General features: G+C 39.7%; 1 protein-coding gene across 2 annotated transcripts in view; it reads left to right on the top strand.

The window, feature by feature from the left end:
* LOC137634565 (alpha-(1,3)-fucosyltransferase C-like) overlaps window positions 1–22,735 on the top strand; it is a 53,937-nt gene extending 31,202 nt beyond the window's left edge. Inside the window, exons 5-10 of one of the 2 annotated variants that reach the window (XM_068367019.1) lie at window positions 3,753–3,896; window positions 7,080–7,185; window positions 11,729–11,877; window positions 12,039–12,228; window positions 15,808–15,927; window positions 22,155–22,735. In XM_068367019.1, coding sequence (XP_068223120.1) covers window positions 3,753–3,896; window positions 7,080–7,185; window positions 11,729–11,877; window positions 12,039–12,228; window positions 15,808–15,927; window positions 22,155–22,308 — 863 coding nt within the window. In that variant the 3' untranslated portion in view covers window positions 22,309–22,735. The remainder of the gene's footprint in view (window positions 1–3,752; window positions 3,897–7,079; window positions 7,186–11,728; window positions 11,878–12,038; window positions 12,229–15,807; window positions 15,928–22,154) is intronic. The other variant, XM_068367020.1, reaches the window with a different exon arrangement.
* Window positions 22,736–23,204: the final 469 nt, after the last annotated feature.

Genomic DNA, 23,204 nt, shown 5'->3' with positions numbered 1-23,204 from the left:
TAGTGCTCTCTCGCTCTTCTAAGAGAGCTTTACGTTTGCTAGGCGACTGGTTTATCACCAGGAGGAGTTTGGGGGAAATAGCCTTTGCTTTCCCTTCTTTTAAACTGGCTTATAGAGCGAGAGTCTGATATGACACGAGAGAAGTTCTCGGCTTGGGAGTTCCTGCCTCTGCCCAGATAGACTTCTCAAACCTCATAGACTCTCCCTGGCGCCTGGCCATGAGACGCTCCAAGATTTTACAGGTCGACTTCACAGCTATTTTCGAGCCTTTGAAGTTTTGCTGTACAATTATGTCATGCATAAACAAGGCTTTCAGGGATGGCTCCAATGATCTGACAGCCACGTTCTCTGCAGGAACAAGTCCCTCAGGGATGGCTCCATGATTTGGCAGCCATGTTCACTGCAGGAGTACGTAAGAGGCAAGTGCGCTCAATGTGTTCATTGTCAAGACAAACTTCACGATGAAGTCTACCAGGCTGTCTTGACAGCATTTATGGAAGGCGACTGGATGGTCTCTCTCGACCTTCAGGAGGCATACTTCCACATTCCTATACACCCGGATTCCCAACCGTTTCTGAGGTTTGTTTACAGGAATGTGGGGTACCAGTTTCGAGCCCTGTGCTTTGGCCTCAGTCCTGCGCCTCTCGTGTTTACGAGGCTCATGAGGAATGTGGCAAAATCCCTCCATCTATCGGGGATCCGAGCCTCCCTGTACTTGGACGACTGGCTTCTCAGAGCATCGTCCAGTCTTCACTGTCTGCAGGATCTACATTGGACGTTGAGTCTGGCCAGGGAGTTGGGACTTTTGGTCAACCTAAAAGTCCCAACTGATCCCATCCCAGATTATTCTATATTTGGGGATGGAGATTCGCAGTCAAGCCCTGCTCGAAGTCCAACTAATGCTGAAACGAAACGCTTATTCAGTCAGGAGTTGGAACAGTCTCGTAGGGACTCTCTCATCCCTGGAGCAGTTTGTCTCACTAGGGAGACTACACCTTCTGCCTCTCCGGTTCCATCTAGCCTTTCACTGGAACTAGGACAAGACATTAGAGACGGTATCATTCCCAGTCTCCGAACCAGTAAAGGCATGCCTGAAATGGTGGGACAGCAATATCAGTCTGAGAGAGGGACTATCCCTAGCAGTCAAGAACCCAAACCACGTGTTGTCCTCAGACGTGTCGGATTTGGGTTGGGGTGCGACCCTGGACGGTCGGGAATGCTCGGGTCTGTGGACCTCAAGTCAGAAGAGCATGCACATCAACGGCAAGGAGCTATTAACAGTCCACTTGGCCTTGATGATATTAGAAGGCTTCTTCGAAACTTAGTGGTAGAGGCAACTCAGACAACACCACAACTTTGGCGTACATCTCCAAGCAAGGAGGCACACACTCCTTCACGCTGCTCGAGATCGCAAGGGACCTTCTCTTATGGTCAAGAATTCGAGGCATCTCCCTGTTGACGAGATTCATCCAAGGGGACTTGAACGTCTTGGCAGACTGTCTCAGTCGGAGGGGTCAGGTGATACCCACGGAATGGACCCTCCACAATGACGTGGGCAAGAGTCTTTGGGCTACTTGGGGTCAACCCACCATAGACCTCTTTGCCTCCTCGTTGACCAAAAGGTTACTAATCTATTGCTCTCCAGTCCTAGATACAGAAGCAATCTACATAGACGCGTTTCTACTGGATTGGTCTTTTCTGGACTTATATGCATTCCCACCATTCAAGATAGTCAACAAGGTACTGCAGAAGTTCGCCTCTCACGAAGGGACAAGGTTGACGTTGGTTGCTACCCTCTGGCCCGCGAGAGAGTGGTGCACCGAGGTACTTCAATGGCTGGTAGACTTTCCAAGAAGTCTTCCTCTAACGGTAGATCTGTTACGTCAGCCCCACGTAAAGAATGTCCATCAAAGCCTCCCCGCTCTTCGTCTGACTTCCTTCAGACTATCGAAAGACTCTCAAGAGCTAGAGGCTTTTTGAAGGAGGCAGCCAGTGCGATTGCAAGAGCTAGGAGAGCTTCTACCATTAGAGTATACCAGTCGAAGTGGGAAGTCTTTCGAGACTGGTGCAAGTCAGCATCTGTGTCCTCGTCCAGTACCTCTGTAGCCCAAATCGCAGATTTTCTTTTACATCTGAGAAAGGTTCACTCCCTTTCAGCTCCCACGATTAAGGGCTACAGGAGCATGTTGGCTTAGGTCTTTCGACATAGAGGCTTAGATCTTCCCAACAATAAAGATCTCCAAGATCTCCTTGAGTCTTTCGAGACCTCTAAGGAACGTCGTTTGGCAACTCCTGGATGGAACTTAGACGTGGTCCTAAGGTTCCTCATGTCAGACAGGTTTGAGCCATTACATTCAGCCTCCCTGAAGGATCTCACCCTCAAGACACTTTTCCTAGTGTGCTTGGCTTCGGCTAAAAGGGTCAATGAACTTCATGCCTTCAGTAAGAACATCGGCTTTTCTACAGAAAAAAGCCACTTGTTCACTTCAACTTGGTTTCCTGGCCAAAAATGAACTGCCTTCTCATCCTTGGCCTAAATCTTTTGATATTCCTTGCTTATCAGAGATCGTAGGCAACGAACTGGAAAGAGTATTATGTCCTGTTAGAGCTCTTAAGTTCGATTTAGCTCGTACTAAGTCTTTACGAGGAAAATCTGAGGCATTATGGTGCTTAGTTAAGAAACCTTCATTGCCTATGTCAAAGAATGCTTTGTCATATTTTATCAGATTTTTTTAATACGAGAAGCTCATTCTCACTTGAATGAGAAAGACCGATGTTTGCTTAAGGTTAAGACGCACGAAGTTAGAGATATAGCAACCTCCGTGGCCTTCAAGCAAAATAAATCTCTGCAAAGTATTATGGACGCGACTTTTTGGAGAAGCAAGTCAGTGTTCGCGTCATTTTACTTAAAAGATGTCCAGACTCTTTACGAGGACTGCTACACACTGGGTCCATTCGTTGCAGCGAGTGCAGTAGTGGGTGAGGGTTCTACCACTACACTTCCCTAATTCCAATATCCTTTTAATCTGTCTCTTGAAATGTTTTTAATATTGTTTTATGGGTTGTTCGGAAGGCTAAGAAGCCTTTCGCTTCCTGGTTGATTTGGCGGGTGGTCAAAGTCATTTCTTGAGAGCGCCCAGATTAGGGGTTTGATGAGGTCCTGTTGTATGGGTTGCAACCCTTGATACTTCAGCTCCTGTGAGTCTTTCAGCATCCTAAGAGGATCGCTGGGCTCTGTGAGGAAGACAGACTTACAAGGCAGAGTAATCGTCTAAGTCAACTTCCTTACCAGGTACCTATATATTTTGGTTTTGTTATATTGATAACTGTCAAAATGAAAAAACTCTTAGCTTATACGCTGTAAACATAATTAACTCTGGTCTCTGCCCACCTCCTTGGGTGTGAATCAGCTATTATATATTCACCGGCTAAGTTAAATATTTAAAAATGATATTTTAATTATAAAATAAATTTTTGAATATACTTACCCGGTGAATATATAAATTAAATGACCCTCCCTTCCTCCCCAATAGAGACGCAGCGGGACGAGAAGAATTGAAGGTTTTGTTTACATACAAGAGTGGTATCTGGCCGACAGTTGGCGCTGGTGGGCACACCCGCAACCTTCATAGCGATCGCTCGCGAGTTTTTTTGAGTGTGTTTTCTGTCGAGCCGCAGAGTTGCAGCTATTATATATACACCGGGTAAGTATATTCAAAAATTTATTTTATAATTAAAATATCATTTTACAGCTGTGGTTGAAGATCAGCATGTGAATATGAGTCGTCTGGGGGGTATATTTAATTGGACAATGACCTACAGGAGAGATTCTGATATCGTTGTTCCATATGGCCGAGTCATTCCCAAAGTCCTTCCCTCGAACCATGTTCCAGAAGGTATGTTGTAATTATAATAGTTCAAATTTTAAACTTTAACAATATAATCAAATTGTTATTAACATCATAATACCTATGGTTATTATTATTGCTTGCTAAGCAAAACCCTAGTTGGTAAAGCAGAATGCTATTAGCCTGAGGGCTCCAACAGGGAAAATAGCCCAGCGAGGAAAGGAAATAAGGAAACTACAATGAGAAGTAATTAACAATTAAAATAGAATATTTTAAGAACAGTAATATTATAATAAATCTTTCATAAAAAAAAGAGAGAGAGAAATAAGACAGAATAGTGTGCCTGAGTTTACCCTCAAGCAAAAGAACTCTACCCCAAAACAATGAAAGACCATGGTACAGTGGTTATGGCACTATCCAAGACCAGAGAACAATGGTTTGATTTTGTAGTGTCCTTCTGCTAGAGTAGTGCATACCATAGCTAAAGAGTCTCTTCTATCCTTACCAAGAGGAAAGTGGCTACTGAACAATTAGCCTACATTGCAGTAGTTAACCCCTGGAGTAAGGAGCAGGTGTATGAGGACAGAGGAGAAAATGTAAAGAATAGGCCAGACTTTTCGGTGCATGTAGGCAAAGGGAAAATGAACCGTAACCACAGAGAAGTACTGTCTGGCCAGTCATAGGACCCAATAACTCTCTAGCAGGGATGTAAGAAATTCCAGTAGGTACAGTATTTAATGCTAGTAAAAGAATCATTCCCTGTAGGGGGTAGTGCCCTACAAGTAGTGTACTATAACCATTATTTAAAAAGTCTTTGCAGCATCCTTTCTAACCCCAGCTGAACTCAAATTTTAACTCTGCTTTTCTTTCTTTCATTTTGCTTTCCGAACTCTTAACTTTTACTTCATACTGCAATTGTGGGGGTTTTCACAAGTTGCATATGGACACTTAAAGGCTTCACAGTTCCAAATTCATAAAACATACACAATCTAGCTTAAAATAATTAGTAGATTGTATTTATACAAAGCAATTTATATATGGATAAATTTCCGTCTATCATTCAACAAATGCTTTTATGAAATATAGTTTTGAGAATGACATCGACAGAAATATTTTTTCTGCTAGCACTTTCCTACTCTTAATGAGAAATAGCTCATGAGAAAAGACTATAATCACCAGCACATTCATACTTAAACAGAACCCTGGACAAGTTTCTTTTGGGGAAAGCTTTTGAAACATGGCCACTTCATAGAACAAAAGGCTTATTATCGGTGTACTGTACTGTGTTTCTCACTTTTGTACGCATACCTCGTGGTTCGCCTCTTTTATCTTGCTTGCACTCTTGCTTCCTAGATGTTGAAAGTCTTCCTTTCCAAGAAGTCTCTTATGCTGTGTATTCAGCACTTTCTGTCTTCCTCTAACATTTATAAATTGTATGTACTATTCACCTTCCTGTCCAACATTCTTTCCACTTAATAGAACTATTTCAAAACGCACACATCCATCCTTTCGATTTCAATACTGAACTGTTTTACCACTGGTATACGTTATTGTTTGTCACCCTTTCGTTACATTTTATGCTACGTGTGATGGATGTCACAGCTACTTTTCTAAGGTGAGATGTGCTGTGTGACCCTAGTACATTGCCGTGACCCCATTGCTAACATTCGTTCTCCAGACAATGCTGTCGCTAGCAAGGGTATCCAGCTCAGCTGGTGGGATTTTAAATTTCTTTAGGGTAGATTTGGCTCGATCCATGTATCTTTTTGTGGGACCACCACATCTCAATTGTCATTCTTTCCTTTCTAAGCCTGCTCTGTGTGTAGTAGCACAGATTTGGTCATGTTTAGTTAAGCACAAAAGTATAACTTTATATAGTATTAAATAGTATTTTACTAGCTGTAAGTAGAGGGAAAATCCCTCGGCTATTGTTGTAGTTGCATCACTATCCTTTATTCTTATACTGTACATGGGAATCATTATGTAGTCTATTTAGGATATTGGTATATGCTCTCCCTTCTGTAAGGCACAGGATTGTCTTTTGCAGCTTCCTTGTGAGAAGGTGGCTTGAAATAAAAGATGATGACTTTGGTATGGCCTTAAACTAATTTGAGAGCCGCCTAATGTCAGATTGCACGGAGTAACTGCGACACCTTAGCAGAGGATCGCTGAAGAATCACCAAAATAAGTATCCTGACTCGTGCTTCAATGCCTTTCCCCAGTGCATGCTTCATCCTTAGTGAAGCTCATGTAGTCTTTGTCTCGAGCGACTAACCCAATGGCAGTGGTGCCACTCGCTTGGTTCAGCCCATTAGTCCATGCTGGGAAGTAACAAGGGAGTGTTGAGGTGCCAGTGGTGAACAGTATTCTTAAGTTTATAGCATCCTGTTTTTCCATTTATGTTTGTAGCTTAATTAGTAATAGTAATAATAATAATAATCATCATCATCCTGAGAAGGTACAACTGCCCTACAAGCAAAATAACCTTACTCCTAAACAACCAGTTTTCCTTCAATAAGGTACAACTGCCCTACAAGCAAAATAACCTTACTCCTAAACAACCAGTTTTCCTTCAATCTAACTTCTTATAATATATATAAAGTAACCAAGGGAGAAATCCATTATAAAGTAATTTGTTGGTAATGTTTAAAAAAATCACTTTGAAAATTGCATCCTTCTTGCCAACCATAAGCGGATCGGCTTAATAATATAAGAATAGTCAAATGTTATACTAGCTTCTATACTCAAGAAAGATGCTGGAAGTCCCAGGATATTAAAATTTATCTTTTGTAGTACATTTTAGTCAGAAATGTATTTTCAACTTTAATCTTGATGTCTGAAAATAAGAATACTGTACCTTTAATGGTATTTTATTAATTTTAAAGATACCAAGAACTCATATACAATTATCCTTTTATTCAGATGTAGAATCATCATTAAAAGGCGATACCTTATCTTGGGCATGGTTCCATATGGTTAATTGTTTAAAATTTTGAATGATAAAAATTTAGATTTAAGTATGCCAAATTTTTGCTAGGTATGTATTTTCTTCGTGAGATTTTAGTTTCTAATGCCAAGCTTTTAACAATCTACAAAGTTAAGATGACATATGATAAACTTCATAGTCTAAATAATTTTCTGAATTAATAGAAATATTATATAAAGTTGCACTACACCAGATGAGATCTTCATGTATATATACATAATATATATATTAATTTTTGTTTTTAGTGAGAGACTATTGGAGTGAGAAAAGTCAAACTAAGCTTGCAGCCTGGATGGTCAGCCATTGTGGAACACTTTCTCGTAGAGAGTGGTTTGTCAAAGAGCTGGTAAGGTAAGCATGAATGAGTTTTATTATTTGAAATTTCAGTAGATCTTAATCACTATGCCAACACCAAATTGACTCATTTTTTGGAGAATTACATACTTACATTATGTTGTATGATTAATGTCATGTCCCCTGTGGTCACGGGGGGATACCAACAGTTAGAATAGCACCAATGTATCCCTGCATGAGTAAGAGATGACTAAAAAAGACGTGCCAATCCCCTCTCCTGTATAGTTTCCTGTGAGATATCAAAGAAGAGGAGCTGGTGGGAGAATGACTGCTCCCCACACTCTAGTTTTGAGATGTCTGAATGTGCTTGGATGGAGTACTATAGAGTAAAAGATGTGAGATTGGAAATATGTTTTGGAATCGAAGGATGGATGTATTGGCCTTGTGCGAGACAAAGATAGAAGGCAAGGGTGAAGTGATTTTTGGTGAAGTGAGAGGTAGAGTGTCTGGTATTGAAAGAGGAAGAGCAAGAGAGGGTGTGGCCTTATTGCTGAATGAATGCATGATAAATAAAGAAGTGGAATGGAAGGAGGTATCATTCAGGTTAATGGGGTTGAGTAGGGAATGTTGAGCTTTTGTTAGTGCGTATGGGCCAGGTTGTGAGAAAAGTGAAGAGCGGAATTAATGCTGAGAGGAATTATGTGTGCAGAAGGACTAGGTAGAAGGGATAACTGTATTTATTTGTGATAGATGACTTAATGCCAGAGTGTGTGCTCGAGAGGTAGAAGGTGGCATTGTCAAGTATGGCATACCAGGTGAAAATGAGACTGGTAGATATGTGTGTTGAACAAAAACTGGTGATAAGTAGCAGTTTTATTTTCAAGAAGAGAGATAACAATTATACATGGGTAAGAGTGGCAAATGGAAGAGTGGTAGAATGGGCATTACTGGATCATGTGTTGATAACAAGAAGGATGTTTCGAAGATTGAAAGATGTGCATATGTTTAGAGTTATGGCTAATGGTATGTCTGATCACTTTTTGATTAAGGAAAATTAGTTGTAGGAAATAGTGGGGGGGATGTAAAACGGAGGTAATAAAGGTTGAAGAGCTGAAAATAAGAGGTAAAAAGTGAATATCAAGAAAGGTTGGAAGTGGCATATGACAGGGTGGAAAGAAGAGAAACTGGTGATCTAGAGGAGGGAAAGTTAGTAAAAGAAAATTTTTTTGGGATTGCATGTAATGTGTGTGGCAAGAGGATTGTGGGAGGCAGTATAAGGGAGGATAGTGAATGGTGGAATGGAGTGAAGATGAACATGAATGAGAAAAAGAGGTCATTTGAAGAATGACTGCAGAGTAAGTGTAGAAAAGTATGAAAGATATAGGGAGAAAAATGTGGAAGTAAAACGTTAGGTAGCCGAGGCAAGGAGGGCGGCTGACTGGAGGTGGGGTCAGGGATTAGGTTGTTCATATGAAGAAATTAAGCAGATCTTTTGGAAAAAAGTAAAGAGAGTAAGGAGGGGTGGATCGAGAAGTGAAGAAACGGTGAAAGATGAAAATGGAAAGTTGTTGAAAGGAGAGGAGGCAAGTAAAAGGTGGGCTTAATATTTTGAAAGGTTGCTGAGTGTTGAGGATAATAGGGAGGCATAATTGATGTTGTAAGTGCTGAGGTGCTAGTGATGGGAGATAAGAATGAGAAAGAGGAAGTGAAGAGAGCACTAGATGAAACGAGAGCAGGAAAAGTATGTGGTATGGATGGCGTGAGGGCTGAGATGTTAAAGGAAAGGGGTGTGACTGTACTTGAATGGTTGGTGAGATTGCTTAATGTATGTTTTATGTTGTCAATGGTACCAGTGGACTGGGTGTGTGCATGTATTGTTCCGCTTTACAAAGGTGAGGGAGATGTGCATATAAGCTAGTTTTTTGAGTGTGGAAAGTTTATGGTAGAGTGCTAATTAATAGGATTGAGGATAAAACAGAGAATGCAATCTTAAAAGTGCAGGGTGGTTTTAAAAGAGGTAGGGGATGTATGGAACAAGTTTTTACTGTTAGGCAGATATGCGAGAAATGTTTAGCCAAAGGTAAGGTGGTGTATGTAGCATTTTGGAATCAGGAGAAAGCTTATGATAAGAGTTAATAGAAAAGCAATGTGGAATGTGATGAGGTTGCGTGGAATTGGTGGAAGGTTACTGCAAACAGTGAAGAGTTTATACATAGGCAGTAAAGCATGTGCTAGGATAGGAAATGGAGTGAGTGGTTTCCAGTGAGACTGGGACTGAGACAAGGATGTGTGATTTTGCCATAATTGTTCAATTTCCTTGATGATGAGTTGTGAGAGAGGTGAATGTTCAAGTGTTTGGTCAAGGGGTGAAACTGATAGATGAGAGCGATCATGAGTGGGAGGCGAATTAGTTGTTTGCGGATGATATGGTATTGATTGCATACTCGTAGAAGCTGGGTTAATTAGTAATAGAGTTTGGGAGGGTATGTGTGAGGAGGAAGTTGAGAGTTAATGTGGGTAAGAGCAAGGTTATGAGATGCACTAGAATTGAGGGTGGTGCTGGATTGAATGCTGTGTTGTATGGAGAGTTACTGCAAATGGTGGAGTGGAAGCAGATGTACATGAGAGTGAATGAAGGATGTAAAGTGTTGGGGGCAGTGAAGTGAGTGGTAAAGAAAAGAGGTTTGGGAATGAATGTTAAGTGAGTTCTGTATGGGAAAGTGATTGTACCAACTGTGATGTATGGATCGGAGTTGTGGGGAATGAAAGTGATGGAGAGACAGAAATTGAATATGTTCAAGATAAAATGTCTGTGAAGTATGACTGGTGTATCTCGATTACATAGGGTTAGGAACGAAGTAGAGATTGTGAGAATGGGTGTAAGAAATGAATTAGCAGCTAGAGTAGATATGAATGTGTTGAGGGGGTTTGGCCATTTAGAGAGAATGGAAAATGGTCATCAACTGAAGAAGGTGATGAATGTAAGAGGTGATGGGAAAAGTACAAGAGGAAGGGCAAGGTTCGGGTGAATGATCAGAGGGAAGAAAGCTCTAGGTGATAGGAGGATAGATGTGAGAGAGGCACAAGAACATGCTAGAAATAGGAATGAATAGGGAGCGACTGTGACGTAGTTTCGATATGCCCTGGTGCTTCCTCTGGTCGCCTTGGTGACCGCTGAGGTAGCAGCAGTAGGGGATTTGGCATATGAAGCTTCATTTTTGGTGGATGACAGGACGGCGGCCTGTGGCACTCTAGCAATACCAACCAAACTTGGCTGGATCACTCATCAGGCTGCTAGGAGTTGAGAGCAGAAAAGTCCCCTTTTGTTGTTCTTTTTCCCCAAAAAATTGGGGGAAGTGTCTTGGTAGAGACAAAGTTGAAGCTTATCAAAATTTTATGGCTTTTTCAGATGGTTGTATTTATCTTACCACTAGTGTTACCTGCCTTACCAGACCAGATGAATATGAAAGTTGATCAGGTACCCTATTGATTGTACCATATTGAAGATACCCTTAACTAACATAGCTTGTACTTTGTTTGAGACATCCTGGAGTTGATTGATAATTTGAACAAATTATAATATAGTCGCTACCTGGTGTCATCAATGGAAGATTCTTTAACTATATTTTTTTTTAAATTACTCAATTCAGCTATCAAGATATTTAAAATACACACTGTTTATTTAGTTATGAGTGTTTACATTACAGCATTATCAATAAAAAAAAAAAAAAATTCAGTTAATCAAGTACTGTATTAGGAGGTATGATACCAAAATATTTCATAATCTTTATTAAGTCTACTTAAGAAGATGAATAATATTGATTTGTTACTTACATACATCTGTTTTTTTACAGATTAATGGAAATACATTGAATACAAAAAAATCATAGCCCGAACCTTTGTAGGAGGTCAGAGCTGTCATAGTACCTCAGGGAAATACTTTAGGCATTACAGAAGGGTCTTTGCAGCATCCCTTTAGCACCCACTTTTAAGTCTTCTAACTTACCTGTCAACACTTCCATCTTCCTATCCAGCATCTTTCAATGTTTACTTTGTAATATGACTGGATTTCACAATGGACTGGGAACTCTCCTCAGTTGCACTTCAGCACTCAAGGGCCTCCCTACCTTCAACACCAGGCCCATATAACCAAATTCCATAAATCAAATAAATTCAAATCACAGTGTAAACCTTCTTTTTGTTAATAATAATATGACTAAGAGGGAAAGTTGCTAATTCAAACTTTATAGTTTCCCAAATAAGTCTAATTGGAAAGGGACCTCGGGTAGTGGTATCACTCGCCCCAGTTTTAATACCGACACCCTTTAGGGGTGAGCGAGCTGGGTATATTCCTAGCATTCCATACAACTTTTTTTCTCTTGTATATTTAGCAGTATTTATACCTTTGAAATGGTGCTTTAAGGAACATTTCACGGAGCGACACAGGTTGGGCCCAGAAATAGATTTTTCCTTCGTCAAAATCCCTTTTTTATTTATACTGTACTGTATTTCAAAACCAAAATATAAATTTCATAGTTCTGATTGACCGTGAACAAATTCTCTTGAAATCTTATTTTCATATAAGAAAATTTTTTTACAGGCACATGAGGATAGATGTTTTTGGTCGTTGTGGCCACAAGAAGTGTGGGAAAAATATTTCCTTCAAAACACTCGGAACGTTTGACCAGGATGTATGTAATGCAGAAATTGAAACATACATGTTCTATTTTGCATTTGAAAATGCTATATGTAAGTTCATTTTAATTTTTTCAGAATACATGTACATTGTCAGTGTTTACTAGTGGTTATGAATTGAATACAGTTTTTGTAATGAGGAATTACAGTATCTTTTTTTATGGCAATTTTTTTTTAGTTTTTTAACCTTACGGTATTATTTATATTTTTTACAGGTGATGATTATGTTACAGAGAAATTCTTTCTGGCACTGCAGCTGAATGTAGTACCGGTTGTATTTGGCGGAGGTAATTACGACGCAATTGCTCCTCCCAACTCCTACATTAATGCCCTGAATTTCCCGTCGCCAAAAGTCTTGGCCGAGTATCTAAAGATGGTCGCTAGAAATGCTACAATTTATAACAAGTATGTGTTAATTTCAAGGATTATGTTCATGTAATTTTTACAAGTGCCAATAGGATAATCTCATAACAACTGCAAATAAGGGGTTTTGATTAAATGGCTCAAGAAATATAATAGAAGCTTAAATAGAAGAAAGAGGATTTATTAGAATTTGGCAATATTTAGTTTTAAACCTTTGATTGGTATGTAATTCACTTGAAAAGAGAATGTTATTTCCTTGAACCTTCCATGATGTTTATATTGCTTTCATCTCCGCATTTTTTTGGAATGTCGTCGTTACCCCCTTAGAATTAAGAAATTTGTTTTTTCTTTCCTTCCAATATACTAATGCCTTTATTATAAGCTTTACTAGTGTCTAACAACATACTGCGTATGTCTCATTGTTTCTTCAGCCTTTAGTTGACCATGAAATGATCAAATGTGCTCTCTGTGACTCCATATGTCAGGTTTGTGTTTTTATACTTATTTTATGTGCAATCTCAGCCACTAGCTCATCACAAGTTTTTTCTCTTGGTGATTGTAAGGGTTGATACCTCTCTTGCATAAACAAGTCTCTTGAACATAGGCACATCACTTCTTGTAAGTAGGAAGTGAATAATAAAAACCAGTTTAGTAAGCCCTCTTTTAATCTAATTTTCATCTCTTTAGTAAGGTATTTTATCCTCTCAAATTAACCTTGCTTTACGCACGGTGTAGTATGCAGAAAAACTTCGTGGCATTTCATATGCCACAAATCATACAGAGCGATGGAAACATTTTCTTTCATTCCTGAGTTTTTTGGCGAAAGTGTAGAATCCCGAGTCTTTTTCCCTTAAAGATAAAAACAATGATTCGTAGGATTTACTTCGCTTTCCTGTGAAGGCGCTAGGTGATACCTTTGTTAGTATAGGGAGACTCGAGAAGATCTCCAAGAATATCATTTCCTTCTGGCTTCGAGAAGCTACTAGGAGTGCGCTTCCTCCTTGTGCTGAGGATTTGGAAGAACCCGCACAAGTTCGCTTATGAAGTCAGAGATTTGTTTTGCCTTGGCTTTAGATAAGAACATGTTAATAAGTGTTAAAAGTTGGAGTCTAGAAATGCCAGACAACCTTCATGGCTAACTATCTTTCGGCAGTATACTCACAGGTTCTTGAATACGTTCTCACGGGGACCTGTAGTAGTTTCTCAGCAGGTTGTACAATATACCAAACCTAGCTCCTTTATATAACAAGATGCATCTTGGTTAAGATAATGGTCATTGTGACCGCTATATCTCTGGGCAGTATACCCACAGGAATCTAAATACCTTTTCACTGGGACCTGTGGTAGTTTGTCAGCAGGTTGTATACCAAACCTAGCTGCTTCATAAGACGAGAAGAATCTTAGCTAAGATAGTGGTCATTGCAAATGCTATATCTCTGGGCAGTATACCCACAGGAATCTAAATACCTTTTCACTGGGACCTGTGGTTGTTTGTCAGCAGGTTGTATACCAAACCTAGCTGCTTCCTAAGACAAGAAGCATCTTGGCAAAGATAGTGGTCATTGCGACCACTATCTACAATGAGAGGTAAGAATGTCTGGCCCTTTTTCCTGTTTATTCGTTGCATCTGACATTGATCTAGGAGAACATACGTACCGAGCAGTTTTCTTTTTAAGTGTACTGTATACTTTATGTAGAAGTATATCTCTCATCCTCCTTACGAGGGGGAGGATGGACACGAATGTAAACAACCCCATTACTTCTAATTGACCACACTTTTCAGACATATTCATCTTAAGATAAGAGGTTCTTCAGTGACCTTCTGTTGCTGGACAGAAACGTTGTCTATCACCCGAGAATCTTTTCTCCGGTGATGGGAGGTGAACACGAGTCAATATTCTCTCACCTCTCCTGGGATTTTATACCAGCCAGCTATGTTACAGGGACTTGATACATCACCTATTAAAGGACAAGGGTTTGTATACATCTAGGAACAACTCAGATTTTTAAAGTAATATGTATTTTTCCTCACTATGTAAACCCGAGTCCATTTAGCTTTACTTCCTGCCTCAACCACCCCTTAAGTCTTAGGTAAAGGTCAAAGTGGCTACTCAGTGTGCTGGCGAGGGGCTGGAACTTCCCTTTCAATTGCCTTTCATTACCAACACCTTGTTAGAATTTCTAATTGTCGAGTTCCAGCTATGCTGAAATCATACTCATATTAAAGTATTCAGGGTTATATAGTTTGGAAAAATACAAATTAATCAAAATTTTTTATATTTAACTCTTTTAATATTTAGATGACTCCAGCTACATGAAAATTTTATTTTAAAGGTTTCACAGCTAAATCTTGCTTCCTACACTTAAATGCATTTGTGAAATACAAGCTCTTTTTTATAATGATAATCTTGCGGAAAATAAGTGGATCTTATCTCTTACCTACATTCCTAGCTAAGAATTATTTTAGGATGATGGGGAATATTTTATATTTCCTCTGGAAAAGAAAGTTTGTGATAGGTCAAGAGAATAGATTTTGATGCACTGTGAGAGCTATCTGGACCAGACTAATTATAATCAAGGAAAAGTTCTTAATTTCTTTCGTAGGGTGAAGGTTTTAAATCATCTTTCCAAGAATCCTGTAATTTCTTATTAAAAGTTTAGCCTTAGAGCTTCACAGAGAATTGGATCAATTTAGAAGAGAGACTTGAAGGTTAGGGTTCATGATATTAGAAGTGCAGCTGTATCTCGTAATATCTTTAGTAGTCTTATTTGGAAATAGTATGTGACAGCTTAATAGCTGAGCATTACCTTAGAGAAATATGGTTTTCTTATCAAGATGGCTGGGCTTTAGGTATTGGCTGAGGGGATGTATAATCAAGATTTTTCTTTAAATTGTGTAAATTTAATTGAGGTGTTTAGTGTTAGTTTTTTATTTTGAAAACAGTTTTGTATAATATATGAAAGTTTGAAGCTTGAAAACACACTGAGATTCCGAATTTCCTTAGGATATTTTTATGAAGTATGAATGCCCACAAAAATACATTTTAAAATTTGTTACTGAATGACCTGTAGTCTTGCAAAGTACCTTTTGAAAATCCTTGAAATCATCATCTTTGTCTGCATCTTTTCCCACTTTTATGTGGGGTCAATTTTTTTGGCCAGCGTGCTCCCACACTTCATCACCAGTTAATCCCCTTGAAATATGCTCCATTATTATATACATTTACGGGTACAGTATAATGCTTACAGTGTGTCCTACATGGAAGACAGTAAATAATACCAATGATTCATTGCATCAGTCCTTTGGCTCAGTTACCCTGCTCTTTTCCTTCAAATTTTCATACCTTTCCTTTGTTCTCTTCCTACTTAACTTTCCAACTCCTGCAACTTGCAATCTTATTTTCAGCCTTCATGTAAGATCATATACATCTGGAGAGCCTTATGAAAATACAGATATATGGCATGGTAGATAGATTAAGAATTTGGGCCACATGACCTGGTACTAAGACCAGGGAACCATTCAGTATTGAAGTATAACTGTGAGAAAAATCTGCAATTAATCAGTATTGAAGTATAACTGTTAGAAAAATCTGCAATTAAAGTTTACTTTATTTATTACAGGTATCTAGAATGGAAGAATTACTATGACATTGAGCTTGGTCATCCGTTTAATCCCCTCATTTGTGATCTTTGCACTAAACTACATAATCGCACAAGCCTGAAGCCACCAGTTGTTAATATGTAAGTAATGGCATTTGTCATAAATGAAGGTATTGTAGAGTACTATTCTATTATTCTCTAGTTTCATGAAGGTATTGCAGTATAAGGTACAATTTTTGCTATTCCTATGGATCTTACTTATATATTATGAGTGTAGGAGTGTAGTTACCTTGAAGTGGAGTGCATAAGATTTTTTTACATATTTATCATAAAGTTTTACAGTGAGACTTTTTTTTAATTTTATCTATCATTTAACTATCAAATTTTGTCATACCTCCAAAAATTATGTTAACTTTAGTTAAAGGAAAGGATAATTTGAAATACAATGACCTTATACATATTTTTCCTTATATTCCTTTATGAAGCTATTCAACCTTTTCATTGTGTTTGCTTCTCAAATTTACATTCATTACTCTTAAAAGCTAGAGTTCCCTTGCTAGTTTAAGGCATTGTATTCTTTGACATACTTCATTAGTTCCTACAGTAATATAAATCATCATCCTTTAATAGGGTCTGGTAGCTTACTGAAATTCCAGGGTAAAGTTAAACCAGGCAAATTTTGGTTCATAGGATGAGTCTCCTATTAAAGAACAATATTTTGTATTTTCAAAATCTTTCAAGTATCACTTCAAGTTATCCTTCCTACCTTAACCCCCCTGCAAGTCTCAGTCCTATGGTCAAAAGAGTGTGTCTAGCTGACTGAAGGATGGGCAAAGCTTAACCACCAGTCGTTATGACCACTGTACCTTGGTAAAATCTTCAGATGCCGCTGCAGGATCTGGAACTGGGGAGCCGTATATGGGTAGCTTTGCATTGAGTGAGGTGATGAAAAGATCGATGGTTGGAGAACCCCACAAAGTCATAACTCTAGTCGCTATCTGAGGACTCGAACCATTCTCCACCAATGATCTGAGTCGTCCTCCTCAGTTAATCTGCTAAGATGTTTCTTCTTCCCGAGATGAAACGGGCTGAGAGAGAGATCGTATTGTCCTCTGATTACTGCAGTCTCTCTATTGCCAACTGACACAGCTAATAGGAAACTGTATCACCTTTCTTACAGATGCAGGACAGCACAGTAGTGTTGTTGCTCATCAGCACCACTGAATGTCCCTGAATCAGAAGTCGAGTGTGCTGTAGACGATCTACCTCCGACCAGTCCCGACACTTGAACTGTTGGCTTAGGTAACCCCTAACCTTCTGTGGAAGCATCTGTGTTGAAGCAGAGGACCTTAAATGGTATACTTGTTCGTCTACTAATACACGCAGGAACTTCATGGACACACTACGGGCTGCAAGATTGCAAAAGCCCGTGTCTGGCCAAAAGGGCCAGGCAATCTTCAACAACAATCATGGACACCAGACGTATCAGGATCTCAAAGTAGGCATCTTTCTGATCAAGAGTTACCTAAAGTCTCCTGGTTTGAACAACCATGGGCTCTGTCTCGCTTCTTCTATTTGGTCGGCCTGATGAACAAGTTCAGAGTTGAGAGGTTGATGATGGGTTTCTAGCCTCCAAACTTCCTGACAAAAAAGAGTCGACCGTCTGGAGAGTATCCTTTTCATTCATCTTCTGGAGCTCCTGTTGGAGTGTGATAACCTTCTGTATGATGATGATGATGTTGGAGGGGAAGAGTTGATAAATGAGAGGTGGTACCTGGACTATTGGATGTGGATAGTTCAGTTCTCCGCACAGTACAACCGTCAATTCCTCTAATTGCTCTGCATGTATCCCCACACTAGTTGTGAGGTGAGGTAACTACCCAAGGTAAAGGGTTCAGGCTGAAAGAGTGGAACAGCACTCTGCATTAGAGTCCTGGGTCTCTTGATACTAGTTTTCTGTTATTATTATTATTATTATTATTATTATTACTATCCAAGCTACAACCCTAATTGGAAAAGCAAAATGCTATAAGCCCAGGAGCTCCAATAGGGAAAAATAGCCCAGTGAGGAAAGGAAATAAGGAAATAAATAAGTGAAGAGAACAAATTAACAGTAAATCATTCTAAAAAAAGTAACAACGTCATAACAGATATGTCATATATAAACTATTAACAACTTCAAAAACAAATACTGTATGTCATATATAAACTATAAAAAGACTCATGTCCGCCTGGTCAACAAAAAAGCATTTGCTCCAACTTTGAACTTTTGAAGTTCTACTGATTCAACAACCCGATTAGGAAGATCATTCCACAACTTGGTAACAGCTGGAATAAAACTTCTAGAGTACTGCGTGGTATTGAGTCTTATGATGGAAAAGGCCTGGCTATTAGAATTAACTGCCAGCCTAGTATTACGAACAGGATAGAATTGTCCAGGGAGATCTGAATGTAAAGGATGGTCAGAGTTATGAAAAATCTTATGCAACATGCATAATGAACTAATTGAACGACGGTGCCAGAGATTAATATCTAGATCAGGAATAAGAAATTTAATAGACCGTAAGTTTCTGTCCAACAAATTAAGATGAGAATCAGCAGCTGAAGACCAGACAGGAGAACAATACTCAAAACAAGGTAGAATAAAAGAATTAAAACACTTCTTCAGAATAGATTGATCACCGAATATCTTAAAAGACTTTCTCAATAAGCCAATTTTTTGTGCAATTGAAGAAGACACAGACCTTATATGTTTCTCAAAAGTAAATTTGCTGTCGAGAATCACACCTAAAATTTTGAAAGAGTCATACAAATTTAAAGAAACATTATCAATACTGAGATCCGGATGTTGAGGAGCCACCGTCCTTGACCTACTTACAATCATACTTTGAGTTTTGTTAGGATTCAACTTCATACCCCATAACTTGCACCATACACTAATTTTAGCTAGATCTCTATTAAGGGATTCACCAACCCCAGGTCTACATTCAGGGGATGGAATTGATGCAAAGAGAGTAGCATCATCTGCATATGCAACAAGCTTATTTTCTAGGCCAAACCACATGTCATGTGTATATAGTATGAAAAGTAATGGGCCAAGAACACTACCCTGTGGAACACCGGATATCACATTCCTATACTCACTATGGTGCCCATCAACAACTACTCTTTGAGATCTACTACTTAAAAAATCAATAATAATGCTAAGAAACGACCCACCCACTCCCAACTGTTTCAGTTTGAAAACAAGGGCCTCATGATTAACACGGTCAAAGGCAGCACTAAAATCAAGGCCAATCATACGAACTTCACGACCACAATCAAGGGATTTCTGTACTGCATTGGAGATTGTAAGAAGGGCATCACATGCTCCAAGGCCTTTACGAAAACCAAATTGCAAACTAGGGAATAGATGATTACCTTCAGCAAACCTATTAAGACGTTTTGCCAGAAGACGTTCAAAAACTTTAGATAATATGGGAGTTATGGAACTGTTGCAAGGGAGTTATGCTGGGGAAAACGTGATGAGCTATTTCAGTGATACATTACTCAGGTTTGAGCATTCTAGTTTTCCAACATTTATGTGGAATCTGATAGTGACGTGGAACAGTAGGTATTCCACTGCTTTGACCCCTGAAAGGATATTTTTCAGGGCCTTCCTCTTTCTTTTTAGATCTAGAAATATCTTCTGTGCTGCCCAGGTAGCCAACTGTTTCTGACCAGTTGTCAATCCATGATGCAGCTTGAAGAGCGTACATGGTGATCAAATCCATGCTCGAAGCTTCCGTCTGGCTGAAAGAAACAGGAGTAGAGGAGTCTGTCTGAAAAGCAGCCTGGGGTTCAGAAGAGGTGAAGTAGTTACGCTGTTTTGGCATAAGGGTTGGAATCAAGCGACAGGAGCATGCAGATCTTAAGGACTTCTCTCCGGTAACCCAGTCCTCTATCTTCTTAAAGATGCCTTTAGGGAGCTTGGTCTAAAGCAGTTCCAATCTGGGCTTGGCACCAAAAGGAGAGAGCCATACCAAAAATCAGACTAATTTCCTGTCCTTCGGTGAAGAAGGTCGAGATTCCCCACTCCAATAACCAGGCAAATCGTTCAATACACCACAAGGAAGATTGGCTTGGCTTCTTCCTCCTTAAAGAAAGAAGTCTTGGACCGCAGGGGAAATGTCACTCATTGAAAACTCCGACTCCGTCCGAATCGCTCTCCTGTTGGTGTACAATGTCAATGTAGGACTCCTGGCTATCCTGAGTCTGGAAAAAAAACTGCAGAGGCAACAGTCTGCTAGTCGTATGCCAGATCCTGAAAACCTACATCTGTTCTGGGGGTCTGGGATCATTGCGAGTTGTTAACTTGTGTTTTCCCTCAAGGCCGTTGCTTCCCATTTGGCGGGTCCCATGGCTTAGCAGTGAAAGGAGGTGGAACAAACTACTTGTGAACTGGTATTGGGTGTCCGTCAAAGAAGGTGATGGGAATCGGCCTGTAAATGTCCGACAGAGAAATCTCCCTTGGGGAAAGGGAGAGCCCTTATGCATGCAAGGCCTGGTGTCCCCACGATGTGGTGTGACAGGGTCTTGATTCCTTCGACACCTGAAATGAGGCCTAGCAATTTGATTATCTGGCTGAATGAAAAGTATTGGAACAGCAGTGGTGGGTCTGGATGAAACTGGAGCCTTCGTCTCTTGCAGATGGATGGTGCTGCCCAATGCAGGGTTCTCAATGGCCAACAGGGGTTGATGAAACTGAGGTCCTTCTGAAAGATCTGGCAAAGCTTTTACCTTCTCTCTCTCTTGCAGGTGAAGGTTCCTGTTCCCTCTGAAGGGTGATACTTAAGTGAAGGGGAAGAACTTCAAGGAGGATGTCTACCTGAAGGTCTCCTTGACAAAACGCTGGAGTGAGGTGAAAATATATGAGCGTTGCAGTAAAAGTGGAAAGACGTAAGTTGCAAGATGGTCAAACTTCATCAGGGCCAAGATGGTTGCAAGGGCAAGGTTTGACCAGCTAGTGAAGAAGGAGAGTCCCATCTGTTGTGTTGAGAAGAACGTCTATAATGTGCGGATCTAGCATAGAGAGCAGGAGATTGTCTGGAATGCAAAGATGAGCTCTGGTAGCAAGGGCGAGGGGCCTAAAAGTCCTCCGACAGGGAGAAGTCCTCAATGGTGACGTAGAGTGCTGGTATCATCTGCGGGGAGAAGACGAGGAAGCATCAGAAGAGCACAAGTGGAGGTCTAGAAGTTAATTGATGAGCAGACGAAGGAAAGGTTGGGAAGCATCCCGCAGGCAAGGAATCGGTTCTTATTTACTAGACAGATCCACAAATCCCCCTTCTAAGAGGAGGGATTATGCCCAGGCAGGGAGATGGCCTTGTGAGAAGGCTAAGAAGAGTTGAGAGAAACTCCTTGTGAATGTTGAGTAGGAAAAGTAGAAGCCGACTGACTAGGAGCGGACTCCGACAGGTGATGATCTGAAGAGGTACTTGCGGGGCCAAGAGCAGCTTGGTGCAAAGAAGACCACATCAACTCGGTGTTCTGTCGATGTTTCTCTTCCAAGAAACATTGAAACTTCTGTGATGGTGAGCTTGGAATGCCCAGGGAAGGCCACAACAGTCGAAGGGCGTCCATACTCTGTAAGACAAGAGAAGATGAAGAATTTGTGGAGCCCCCTTTAAGAAGGAGGCAACGCCTTCTCACTAGGGGAAACGACTGAGTATCCCTGTCCCTGACATTGTCCACAAGTTGGTTGATCATTGATCTTACCTGACTGCCTTCCAGCAGAAGACGGCAAAGAAGACTCCGAAGGGAGAGTTTCGGGAGAATAAGAAGCAGGCCTGGATTTTTTTAGACTTCAAGGAAGAGTCCATTTTGGCCTTCTTTTTCCTGCTGAACACCACCCACTGAAAGGATGTCCACTCCCTACACTCTCACAAGGTAAGGTTTCAGGGCATTCGTACTCTCAGCACTGCGTTTTAACTTATCGGGGTCTACCTCAACATTGCTCGTAAAGGTCTTGCAGGTCTTAGGCAGAATTCCAGGACTTGATCACAAACAATTGGCAAACACTCCTGAAAAGAAAAAAAAGTTAATGCACAAAAGTATAAACTGCCAAATATTTACAACCAAGAGGAATAAGTTCTCTCTGTGACAGCTGAAATTCAGTCGAGGTTAGAGTGAGCTGCCGCCTCCCTGCGGCCGACATGGTAACTACCCTGCCAGTTGTTGAGGTCTCAAGTTTAACAGCTGTATTCCAGCCTACACTATTATTCTATTCCTATAGTAAAGAACAATGGTTTGTATTCATATAGGAACAAATATATATTGAACTTTTGAAATTGCATGGTTTCATAACTAGTATTTATATTTTCCGATAGGTCGGGAGCTGAAGCAGCTGGTATAATGTTGTCTTTCAAGGCTAGAGATCATACTGGCAGCTATCCCGATATAGAAAGTTGGTTTGTCAAGGGCAGCGCATGTCGAAGGTGGTGGGGAGGTCCCTATGATCATCAGAAACACTGGAACTTGTGAAGCATTCTCTACGTCTGAGGATCCATGAAAAACTTTATATTGTATATTTTTTAATAAAATACAAAACCCCCCAAAAAAAGTTTATAAAAAATATATTTCTTGGTTACATAAATTTATTTCAGACATTGTTTATTCTATATATTCAATAAGATTTAATATACTTGGACAATTTGTAAAGTTTGGCATTTAAAGAAATAAAAGTATAGCTACTAGATATCTATTACACTGAATAATAAGTTCCCCCTTAATACAATCTCATTTCTTTATGCTGGGGATAATCATAAACATTTTTTGCTTATTCATCATACAGGTGGTTGCATATTTTTTGGAGTGTATATACTGCAATATTTTCCCATAAGTCTTTTTGGGAATATTACTGTATAATGTGTTGGAATTTAAATATAAAGTTAATAAAACAAACTTAATACTCATTTTGCGTAATTCAGCTGAAAGCCCTTATGTGACTGCAGGAGGACTGACCCATCAGTGTTAGCCACCTCCACCCCATTCTTTGGGTGAATGGTATAAAAAGTGGTTTGAAAAATTAATTTTGTTCCTAAATTTTTCATCTCAAACCCAACTTATAATCGCAATTTTTGAGTGATACATTGCACTACCGATAACATTCTTGGAAGACTTGATTGATCCAGGCAAAATTTTCAGTATTAATATGCCTTATAAATTTATAACACTTTGTACGATAGTAATTTGTTAAATTTACAGCCTATGAATGCCATACCGATTCCCAAGTGTCAATTTAGGAGAGGGCAAAACTTTCCTTTCAAGTATGACACAGGGACCAAAAACCTACAGCATATCATTGAGAATTACGAGAGGGAAATTGCAAAGATCTATAGAAAAATTTCTACATTAAGAAACAACTAAAATTTGCAAAA

This window comes from Palaemon carinicauda, chromosome 44 (genome assembly GCF_036898095.1).
Source record: "Palaemon carinicauda isolate YSFRI2023 chromosome 44, ASM3689809v2, whole genome shotgun sequence".
NCBI classification, from domain to species: domain Eukaryota; kingdom Metazoa; phylum Arthropoda; class Malacostraca; order Decapoda; family Palaemonidae; genus Palaemon; species Palaemon carinicauda.
The sequence above is the reverse complement of the archived record's forward strand: the minus strand, read 5'-3'. Positions and strand labels throughout refer to the sequence as shown.